The following is an 11,083-nucleotide window of genomic DNA, read 5'->3' as shown; positions in this document are numbered from 1 at the left end:
GCTGGGCATGGTGGTACGCACCTTTGATCCCAGCTGCTTGGGAGGCTGAGGCAGGAGAATCTCTTGAACCTTGGAGACAGAGGTTGCAGTGAGCTGAGATCTTGCCGTTGCACTCCAGCCTGGGCGACAAGAGCAAAACTCCGTCTCAAAAAACAAGCAAACAAACAAACAAAACCACACCCCTTAGGACAGACAACCCACAATTCCAGCAGAGCAGAGCATTTATGTGAGATGGATATGGGGGGAGGGGATGGGGTGGAGGAGTGTGTTGGAGGAGGAGGGGAGAGGGCAGGGGTGAGGTCAGGGGGCTCCGGCGAGACCCTGTGGGGTAGACCACGGGACGGTTTGCTCTCTTTGGACCCTGTGTCAGTGTCCTGGTGGCCCCCATAGCAAAATTACCCCAAACTGGGGGCTTACAATGACAGAAGTTTCTTCTCTCCCAGTTGTGGGGCCAGAGTCCAAAATCAAGGTTCTAGGGAGGCTGTACTCCCTCCGGAGGCTCCAGGGCTCTCTCCAGCCCCTGGCACCTCTCTGTGCTCCTGGCTCACACTGTGCCACTCCTGTCCCTGCCCCTTGGCTGCATGGCCATCTCCCCTGGGTCTGCTTCCATCTCCTCTTCTTATGAGGACTCCAGTGGTGGGATCAGGGCCCACCTTCCTCCGGTGTGACTCAGCTGATCACATCTGCAACGACCCTGTTTCCAAATGAGGCCACACTCTGAGGTCCCCAGGAAGACACACATTTGGGGGGACACTGTTCCACCCAGCACAGCCCCCAGGAGTGAAGGAAGAGCAGGAGAGTGACTTGACTGGGGCCCAGTGATGGCTGCATGGCACAAAGGGGACACGGGACCCCCCACCCCACAGCCTGGCACAGAAAGGAAGGAATCACGCTGACCATGGAACCCCGGGGAGCTACTTAGAGCCGTCCCACGGGAGGTTGAAGGGGTTCATGCCCCAGACAGAGAATGGGGACCCGGCAGGGACAGAGCTTGGGTGGTCCATGCATTGTTCAGGGCCTCTGGGGAACACAGGGCAGGGCGTCTGCAAAGGGACTATTGGAGAGAGTGTGATGATGAGATCGCTGGAGAAGCGTGAGGAGGGGCCAGTCAGCCGGCACAGCCCAGTGGGCACCTGGGGATGGGTCAGAGAGGGAAGCCGCCATCAGCATGGACCTGTGCACTGGGAATTTCAATGAGTTCTGGGTCCTGGCCCGAGCCTCTGTGTCTGTCCCTTCACCCCCATGTCAGGGACTTACTTCTTCTAATTAAGTACCGTCATGATCCCATTCTGCAGGGGAGGGGACTAAAGCCCAGAGAGGTCAGGAGACTTGCCCAAGGTCACACAGCAGAGCAGGGTCTGGGATTTGAACCTGTGTTTAGCTGACCCTAAAGTCCTTGCTTTTATATATGTTTAAAAACAACAACAACAACAAAACCCTTTCCATTTCCATAATGAAAACCTCCAAACATACAAAGTAACAGAACAGCCTGGGCCGCTTCCTTTGCCCGCCCCCCACCTTGTTCCTTACTGTCCTGATGTTTTTTCTTTTCTGAAGGTAAAGTGTCTATACATTGAGATACAGTAATCATACAATTAGTAGAATGTATTGGACTTGAGCTAGTCAATTTGACATGTACGTTTATATTTTCTTTCTGTGGTATCTTAATTGTCTTACTTTACTAACTGAGCAGATAGTGCTTTTTTTTTTTGAGACAGAGTCTCGCTGTGTCGCCCAGGCTGGAGTGCAGTGGCATGATGTCAGCTCACTGCAAGCTTCACCTCTCGGGTTTACGCCATTCTCCTGCCTCAGCCTCCCGAGTAGCTGGGACTACAGCACCCACCACCGCGCCTGGCTCATTTTTTGTATTTTTAGTAGAGACGGGGTTTCACTGTGGTCTCGATCTCCTGACCTCGTGATCCGCCCACCTCAGCCTCCCAAAGTGCTGGGATTACAGGCGTGAGCCACAGCACCCGGCCCTGTAGTGCTTTTATAATAAGGGAAAAAACAATGCAATTCTGATAAAAACATGAAAGACACTCCTTTGAGCTGGTTCCTTGCCCCACCCTGGGGAGCCTCAAGTTCACCCTGTGCATCTGCACCCCACCTGAGCTTTCCTGTGTCCCGCCCACCTGAGCCTAGACCCCGGGAAGGCCAGTGGCGGGCTTGGGGCACGCAGCCTCCCTGAAGGGAGGGAGGAGCCCAGTGGGCAGGACCCACACACGTGGCTCTGCACAGGCCTAAGCCCCCTAAATCTCTCCCTGCTACCTTCTGGGGAGCCCCAAGCACCAGCCCAGTTCCACAAGAGCCTCCATCTTCAAAGGGAGAGTGTGGGCCTCTGTGGGATGCCCTCTTCTCTGAGTAGCCCCTGAGCCAATGTGAGGCTGGGGAGCCCAGCCTCGGGGCGCATTGCCCGGGCAACCAGCTCCTCCTAGAGCCTGCTGTGGGCGGCCCTGTCTCCTGGCAACCCGGTGGCAGCGTCCCTGGAGCCCAGGCCACACAGCTGCACCCAGCCTGCCCAGCTCCTCCCAGGCCTGCAGGACCCCTGGGGCCCTGTCCTTATTCCCCACCACTGGGACAGCCAAAGCTCCGGTCACAATGAACATCGTCTTCTCCAGGTGAGTGGGCCGGCGCCAGCCTGGCTGCGAGGGCGGTGGAAGGAGGGTTTTGAGGCCCGGTGCACCCAGAAAGATGAGGGCAGCCGGACCTGCTGCTTGGGGTGGGGGGAGCCCTCCCTCCCACGCCGCTTCCGCCTCCATCCATCTCAGGGAAGACAGGGCTTGGAACTACAGAAGCTTCCAGAATCTGACCTCCTTCTGCTTCTCCAGAATCACTGCCTGTGGATCTGGGGTAGCCAAATTCATCCCCTTTCCTTTCTCGCCTCCACCTGGAAAACGCCCATCCCACCTCAACCCCAACCAGGCCTCCCCCTTCCATGGAGGCCCAGCCCACGCCGCCCCAGCCCACGCCGCCCCAGCCCACGCTGCCCCAGCCCACGCCGCGCAGCCCACGCTGCCCCAGCCCACGCCACGCAGCCCACGCTGCCCCAGCCCATGCCGCTGCAGCCCACGCCGCCGCAGCCCATGCCATCCCTACTCTCACAACCTGCCTGCCCTGCCCCGTTCATTTCCATGCCTGGTTCCTCTGAGGTTTGAATTCCAGGCAACCTCTCAAGCACCCGATGTGTTTTTATTTTTTTATTTTTATTTTTTTGAGATGGAGTCTCACTCTGTAGCCTAAGCTGGAGTGCAGTGATGCAGTCTCGATCTTGGCTCACTGCAACCTCCACCCACTGGGTTCGAGCGATTCTCATGCCTCAGCCTCCCAAGTAGCTGGGACCACAGGCGTGCTACCACACCTGGCTAAGTTTTTGTATTTTAGTAGAGATAGGGTTTCACCATGTTGCCGAGGGTGGTCTTGAACTCCTGAGCTCAGGCAAACTGCACCCCACGGCCTCCCAAAGAGCTGGGATGACAGGCGTGAGCCACCGTGCCTGGCCCTGATGTGTTTTGAAAACACAGCTTCTCAGGCGCACTCCCAGGGATTCTGGTGCACACGCCTGGGGTGGGGGCCTGGGAGCCCCAGTGTCTGACTTCTGTCCCCTGTGCTGCTGAATCATGGCGCTCTGAGGATCCTACCTGCAGGAACAGAGGCTGTGTCTGGCTGTGTGACCTGTAGCAAGATGCTTCACCTCTCTGGGCCTCAGTTCACTCCATTTTCACGTGGTGATACCAGCAGCGCCTTGCTCACAGGGCGATGCACGCGGAGTGTTTTGCGGCGAGGGTGGCGAGAGAGTTAGGGTCTGTCTGGACAGAGGGCTGCTCCTCAGGGCGTTTCTCGCATCAGGGATTTGATGAGAGGATTACATGGGGGACTTCGGTCAGAGGGAGAGAGGCAGGGACAGTGACACGCTGGGGATGAGGGGAAGGCGAAGGCGTGAGGAAGCCCAGGAGGGAGGCAGAGGCTGGGCGTCCACGGCTGTCTTAGAAGCCTGAACGCGGCAGGTCAGTCATTGTGCACCTGCTGCGGGGAGGTGCCGGACCGGGAGCACTTAAAGGTGAGTCAGGGCTGGGTGTGGTGGCTCACGCCTGTCATCCCAGCACTTCAGGAGGCCAAGGCAGGCAAATCACCTGAGGTCAGGAGTTCGAGACCAGCCTGGCCAACATGGTGAAATCCCGTCTCTACTAAAAATACAAAAATTAGCCAGGCATGGTGGTGGGTGCCTGTAATCCCAGCTACTCGGGAGGCTGAGGCAGGAGAATTACTTGAACCCGGGAGGCAGAGGTTGCAGTGAGCCAAGATCGTACCACTGCACTCCAGCCTGGGTGACACAGCAAGACTGTGTCTCAAAAAAAAAAAAAAAAAAGAATTTTGACAGCCTATGGGGAAAGACAGCACAGGGGAATTTCAGAGGGAAGAGGCTTCTGCAGCCAGGGATTGTGGCATACAGTAACCCTTCCAGGAAGATAAAGCACCTTTAGCATCCCAGGGAAGAAAAAGGCCAGCTTTGCAGCCAAACCCACGTTTATATTCCTGCCCACTACTGACCAGCCCAGGCAGATCCCCCTCATCAGCCTCAACAGCCCTGATACTGCCACCTTGAGTGACAGCCTGTGGCATGTGTGTGCCACACTGGAGGCCGGCTGATGGCAGCTCCTATTTTATTTATTTATTTATTTTTTGAGACGGAGACTCATTTTGTCACCCAGGCTGGAGTGCAGTGATGAGATCTCAGCTCACTGCAAGCTCCACCTCCTGAGTTCATGCCATTCTCCTGCCTTAGCCTCCTGAGTAGCTGGTACTACAGGTGCCCGTGACCACGCCAGGCTAATTTTTTTTTTTTTTTTTGTATTTTTAGTAGAGACGGGGTTTCACCATGTTAGCCAGGATGGTCTCGATCTCCTTACTGCGTGATCCACTCACTTCTGCCTCCCAAAGTGCTGGGATTACAGGCGTGAGCCACTGCGCCCGGCCAGCAGCTCCTATTTTTATAACCATTGTCTGCTCCTGGCATGCCCGGGGCCCTGCATCACTGCCCAGAACGGCTGCTTAGGTCCCCTCCTCCGCAGGGACAGCCAGGTGAGGGGGATGGACAATACCGTGGCCAACACCGAGAAGTACTTCGGGCAGTTCTGCTCGCTGCTGGCCGCCTACACGCGCAAGACGGCCCGGCTGCGGGACAAGGCAGACCAGCTGGTCAAGCAGCTCATCGACTTTGCCAACTCTGAGAACCCCGAGCTGCGGGCCACCATGAGGGGCTTCGCTGAGGACCTGGCCAAAGTGCAGGATTACCGGCAGGCCCAGGTGAGTGCTGCCGGCCTGGGTCTGGGATGCTGAGGGGCACCCGGGCTCCAATGCCAAGGTCAGGCCTGAGGGCTGCAGGAGCCCTGCTGTGGCCACAGCCAACGGGTGTGTCTCCAGAGACATCCACCTAGGGTGGACATTAGGGTGGACATTTACACCCTTTCCAGGGTCACGCCTCTGCCTGCAGGATTGAGAGCCCAGGAGGCTTTGCTGAGTCGGATGAAGGCCCAACAAAGCAAGGAAACCCAGGAGGCCAGCCCTGGGGGCTCCATGAACCCCTGAATGAGACACATCCAGGGCCTATGAGGGCCTCGAGAAGGAACAGAAACCCTGGTGGGGAGTCAGGGGCAAGGAGGTTGCAGGGTGTTTAGGAAATAATTAAAAATAGAAATTCCTGCCAGCCTGGAAAAATCCTCACCATGAATTGCAGAAAAAAATCAAAAAGGGCCAGGTGCAATGGCTCACACCTATAATCCCAGCACTCTGGGAGGCCTAGGTGGACAGATTGCCTGAGCCCAGGAGTTCCAGATCAGCCTGGGCAACATAGCAAGACCCCATCTCTTAAAAAATAAAAATAAAAAAATTAGCACCTGTGGTCCCAGCTACTCAGAAGGCTGAGATAGGAGGATCATTTGAGCCTGGAAGGTTGAGGCTGGAGCCATGATTGTGCCTCTGCACTCCAGCCTGGGAGACAGTGCGAGACTTTGACTCAAAAAAATACCAAAAAACAAAGAACAGAACAGCTTTAAACCCGATAGCAATGCATGTCATGGGCAATCCGAGGAAGATCGTGCAGACAGAAAAGGCACTGTCTTCTCCAGGCAGGCAGACACAGCCCACGGTGCCCACGTTCTCAAGACAGATGATGACAGTCCCCCAGTAAGAGGCCTTGACAACCCCATTTCTCACCAGTATATCCGAATTTCACCTGGTAATGGGGTGGCCACCTATGCTAGCTGATTATCTTTGTTTATTTTATTTAAAACATTTTTTAAGAGGCAGGGTTTTGCCATGCGGCCCAGGCTGGTCTTGAACTCCTGGGTTCAAGCCAACCTCTCACCTCGGCCTCCCAAAGTGCTGGGATTACACATGTGAGCCACCATGCCTGGCCTAGTTAATTACCTTTAACCAAAGGAAAAATAAAATTTCTCACGGCTCTGTGACAAGCAGGTGGCAGAGCTCGGAGCCAGGCGTCTACGCCAAATTCCCACGGAGATCGGAGGAAGACCAGGACACCAGGAGCCTGCCTCTTCCTTGATGTTTACGCATTCACAGAGATGGCTCCTGGCCCTCACAAAGACATTCCTGAATGTAAAACGGGCAAGAGGCTGCTATAGTTTTTTTGTTGTTTTTTTGTTTTTTGAGATGGAGTCTCACTCTATTGCCCAGGCTGGAGTGAAGTGCCGTGATCTCGGCTTACTGCAACCTCCAGCCTTGCAGGTTCAAGCGATTCTCCTGCCTCAGCCTCCCAAGTAGCTGGGACTACAGGCGTGCACCACCACGCCCAGCTACTTTTTTGTATTTTTAGTAGAGATGGGGTTTCACCATGTTGGCCAGGCTGGTCTTGAGCTCCTGACCTCAGGTGATCTGCCGGCCTCGGCCTCCCAAAGTGCTAGGATTACAGGCATGAGCCACTGCGCCCAGCCCTGCTGTGACTCTCAATAAAAGTGTTGTCCCCAAAGTGAGGCTCAATTTTCTCATCTGCAAAGTGGGTTTGTCATCGCCACCCTGTGTGGCAGTTGGGAGACGGGGCCAGGGCTGTCATGTAGAGGGACCGAGCACACACCAGGGGCCTGTCCTGCCCTCCTAAGTAATGACACTCCCTGAGTTCTGGGCCAGGCACCATCTTCCTACTGTCCTGAAACCCTGGTGGGTGCACCCATGACCTCATTTGACAGGTGAAGAAATGAGGCTTCGAGAGATCGAATTCGTTGCTGGAGCTCTCAGGAGGCAGAGCCAGGCCCTGAGCCCAGGCTCAGTGCCTCCAATACACTGGGAAAAGGGAGGGCACCTCACGCTCCCCCTCCCCCACCCCACAGCTCTGGACACGCGGCTCCTGGGTGCAGGCTGCACTTTATATGCCCAGGCTGGAGGCAGGCAGCACCCTGTGCCCTTCACTCAGATCCCCTGGTGTCCCCGCTCCCCCAGGTCGAGAGGCTGGAGACCAAGGTGGTCAACCCCCTGAAGCTCTACGGGGCACAGATCAAGCAGACACGGGTGAGCTGGGGCACCTTGGCGTGGGTGGCGTCCCCGTCTTGCCCTGTGGGATCCCAGGAAACAGCCTCCTCCTTTTCTGCAGGCTGAGATCAAGAAATTCAAACGTGTCCAAAATCATGAGATCAAACAACTGGAAAAGCTGGAGAAACTGAGACAGAAGTCACCCTGGGATCGGCAAATGATCGCATCCTTCCCTGCAAGTGGAGCCTGGGGCTGCTGGGCCAGGGTGTCCACTCACATGCATGTCCTCTGGGGTTTGCTTTGCCTGGGCCCGCTGGGCAGGGGCTGTGAAGCGGGCGGACCACCCCGACGGGGCTGCCTGGGCTTAACTCGGTTCCTTAACACACGTTTTTCAGTCCCAGGTGAGTGTCACATGTCTGTCTGGGGCAGGCAGAATCACATGTAGGAAATACACCACCTCACACAACGGCCAGGTAGGCTTTACCTCGGCAGAAGCAGGTGTGTGCAGGACCTTGTGCTCAGGACGGGAAAGCCAAAGGTACCGGTAAAAAGGGGCTCTGGGGGTCTGGAGACCTGGGCTCTGTCCCATCATTGACACCATCCAACAAGTCACTCCCTCCACGAGCCACGGCTTCCCCGCCAGTTACTTGTTTAATGCTCATATCAGGTGCGCACTACTAGCCTCATCCCCATTGTCTGCAGGAGGAAACCAGGGCTCACAGAGACGCAATTACAGGAGCTCATGGGGCACAGCAGGTGGAGGGGAGCCCGCACGCTCTCTGTCGCACTGTCCGGCCCCGTGGGAAAGATGCAGGGGACGGGAGGTAGGGTGAGAGCTGGAGGAGGGCTAGTCACCTCCGCTGTATGTGTAACTGATTTGTGACTGTGTGACCTCATCCAAAGAGTGCCCCCACTTCTTTCTGAGAGACAGAGTCTCGTGCTGTTGCCCAGGGTGGAGTGCAAGTGGCACAGTCTAGGCTCACTGCAACCTCCGCCTCCAGGGTTCAAGCGATTCTGCCCCCTCAGCCTCCCCAGTAGCTGGGATTACAGGCGCCCACCACTGTGCCCGGCTAATTTTTATATTTTTACTAGAGACGGGGTTTTGCCACGTTGACCAGACTGGTCTTGAACTCCTGACCTCAGGCGATCCACCCGCCTCAGCCTTCCAAAGTGCTGGGATTACAGGCCCAGCCACAAAGAGTGCCCCTTAACGGAGCCAAGTCAGCGGTCCTCACCTGGGAGCATTTCATTATCCGGGGATGTTTCTGGCTCACGATTGGAGAGCTCTGCTAGAACGTGTTAAGTTTGTCACACTGTGGTGAAAAATGGCCACAGACTCTCACCGTTCAGGAGGTTAGAGGTCCATTGTGGGCCCACTGGGCTAAATCAAGGTGTGGAAAGGGCTGGGTTCCTTCTGGAAGTTCCAAGCAGAGTCTGTGCCCTCGCCTATTTCCAGCTTCCAGAGGCCACACACATCCTTTGGCTTGTGGCCCCTCCCCTGTCTTCAAGCTGGCAGCCTGCACCTTCCCTCTGTAGTCACGTCTCTCCTCTGACTCTCCTGCCCGCCTCCCTCTTCTGCCTGTAAGGACCCTTGTGATTGCACTGGGTGTAGCGGATAATCCAGGATATTCTCCCATGGCAAGGATGGCTGGTTAGCAACCTTCATTCCACCTGCTACCCTAATGCCCTTTTGCTTTGGAAGGGGAGTATTGGCAGGTGCCAGGGATTAGGATGTAGCCATCTTTGGGGGCCGTTATCCCACCTACCACCTGGCATCCAGTGGGGAGAGGCCAGGGATGCTGCTAAACCTCCCACAGTGTCCCAGACACTAGTGCCAAGTGTGGGGAGTCCTGACCTACACGAATGGGGGCCACAGCCCTGCCCGACCACCTCCGGGTTCTATCTTGGCTCCTGCCTGGGTCACCCACCGTCTCTGCAACCCATTTGTTTGAGTGACAACAGCTTTCCCTTCTGTCCTGGGGGCTTCCTAGATGCGAATCCCCAGCTGTCTCTTCTCGGGCGTTTCACAAACATGAAGATGGCATTAAGTCCCCATTTTAAAGAGGAATTTGAAGCTGAAAAAAGTGACTTGCCCAAGGTCACGCAGGCAGTTAAGTTGCAAATTTCAAATGTACCTCCGAGGTGTTCAACTCTAAAAGCTAGATTCTTGATGTCTGGGCTTGGCGTGGAGTAGGCGTCTACAGATGTTGATCAAAACAATGAAAGAGTTAATTAACTAAACGTGTTCCTCATGCAGAAAGAAGTTAATTATCAATGAACGTGGAGCACCTGTCACAAGGGTTCAGCAGGTGCCACTGTTTAAGTTTTACAACAGCTCTGCTAAGCAAGTCTCATTACTGTTCTCTGTTTACAAGCAAGGAAATTGAGGCTCAGAGAGGGTAAATGACTTGCCTGAGGTCACACAGCTAGCAAGCTGGTGTGTGTCACTCCAGTGACTGCTCCATCAGCTGGGGTCCTACTCAGCCATTCCTTTGATGACCAAATTAGCAAGAGACGTCCCTTGAGGCAGGAGAGCTGACCTGAGAGAAGGGTTTAGAGACAGTGATTCAGAAAGGTGTCTAAGGGCCAGAAGCACCCCCATGACACTTTCTACCCCTTGTGTCCCTGACCAGGCAGAGACCAGAGTGCAGAGGGCCGCCGTGGACTCCAGCCGCACCACTCTCCAGCTGGAGGAGACAGTGGATGCCTTCCAGAGGCAGAAGCTGAAGGACCTGCAGGTGAAGGTGGTCGGCCGGGATGGGAGGCGCCCTGGGCTGTCTGGTGTGTGTGTGCACGCATGTGTGTGCATGTGTCTATGTGCATGCATCAGTATGAGTGTGTGTGTGTGGGTCTGTGTACATGTGTGAGCACTGGCAGGTGTCAGATTGTGCTGACACAGGCTCACGGCACAGTTAATCCTGGCCACAGGGCACCAGAAGCTGGTGCTCAAGGCAGCTGTCCTAGCGCAGTTGGAAGCCACCGGGTGGCCTCAGGTCCAGCTCCTAGCCAGGAAGTTTGTCTCCCTCCACACACACGCTCCACTTCCTCTCCACACAGATTGCTGTAACCTCTTTTTCTCCTCATAGCTCCAAACCCCCTCCCTGAACCAGCCACGCTGAGGCCCAGCAGCTGGGTGTGGGTGCCTTCCTCCTGCCACCCAGATCCCCAGCCCAGTGCCACAGAGAGCCCCTGGCCCAGAGCCCCAGCTCTTACAAAAGGAGCTCAGAGTGGTGGGACTGGCTGATCACAGAGATCCCTTCCCCAGCTCTCGAGCCCGCTCAGTCCATTCTCCAAAGGTGCACGCCACCTGGGGATTTTTTTTTTTTAGATGGAGTCTCACTTGATTGCTCAGGCTGGAGTGCAGTGGTGCAATTTCCACTTACTGCAACCTCCGCCTCCCGGGTTCAAGTGATTCTCCTGCCTCAGCCTCCGGAGCAGCTGGGATTACAGGCGTGTACCACCACGCCTGGCTAATTTTTGTATTTTTAGTAGGGATGGGGGGGTGGTCTCACCATGTTGGCCAGACTGGTCTCGAATCCCTGATCTCGAGTGATCCACCTGCCTTGGCCTCCTAAAGTGCTGGGATTACAGGTGTGACCCA

At 55.8% G+C, this 11,083-nt stretch overlaps 1 protein-coding gene across 1 annotated transcript in view; it reads left to right on the top strand.

Moving 5' to 3' along the window:
- Nucleotides 1-2,598: 2,598 nt before the first annotated feature.
- Nucleotides 2,599-11,083, top strand: part of CIBAR2 (CBY1 interacting BAR domain containing 2) — a 10,749-nt gene continuing 2,264 nt past the window's right edge. Inside the window, exons 1-6 of the mRNA XM_031934446.1 lie at nt 2,599-2,618; nt 5,070-5,304; nt 7,453-7,521; nt 7,604-7,705; nt 7,878-7,883; nt 10,116-10,220. Coding sequence (XP_031790306.1) covers nt 2,599-2,618; nt 5,070-5,304; nt 7,453-7,521; nt 7,604-7,705; nt 7,878-7,883; nt 10,116-10,220 — 537 coding nt within the window. The remainder of the gene's footprint in view (nt 2,619-5,069; nt 5,305-7,452; nt 7,522-7,603; nt 7,706-7,877; nt 7,884-10,115; nt 10,221-11,083) is intronic.

The sequence above is a fragment of the Piliocolobus tephrosceles genome, chromosome 17 (assembly GCF_002776525.5).
Source record: "Piliocolobus tephrosceles isolate RC106 chromosome 17, ASM277652v3, whole genome shotgun sequence".
NCBI classification, from domain to species: Eukaryota; Metazoa; Chordata; class Mammalia; order Primates; family Cercopithecidae; genus Piliocolobus; species Piliocolobus tephrosceles.
This window is presented reverse-complemented; position numbering and strand designations above follow the sequence as displayed.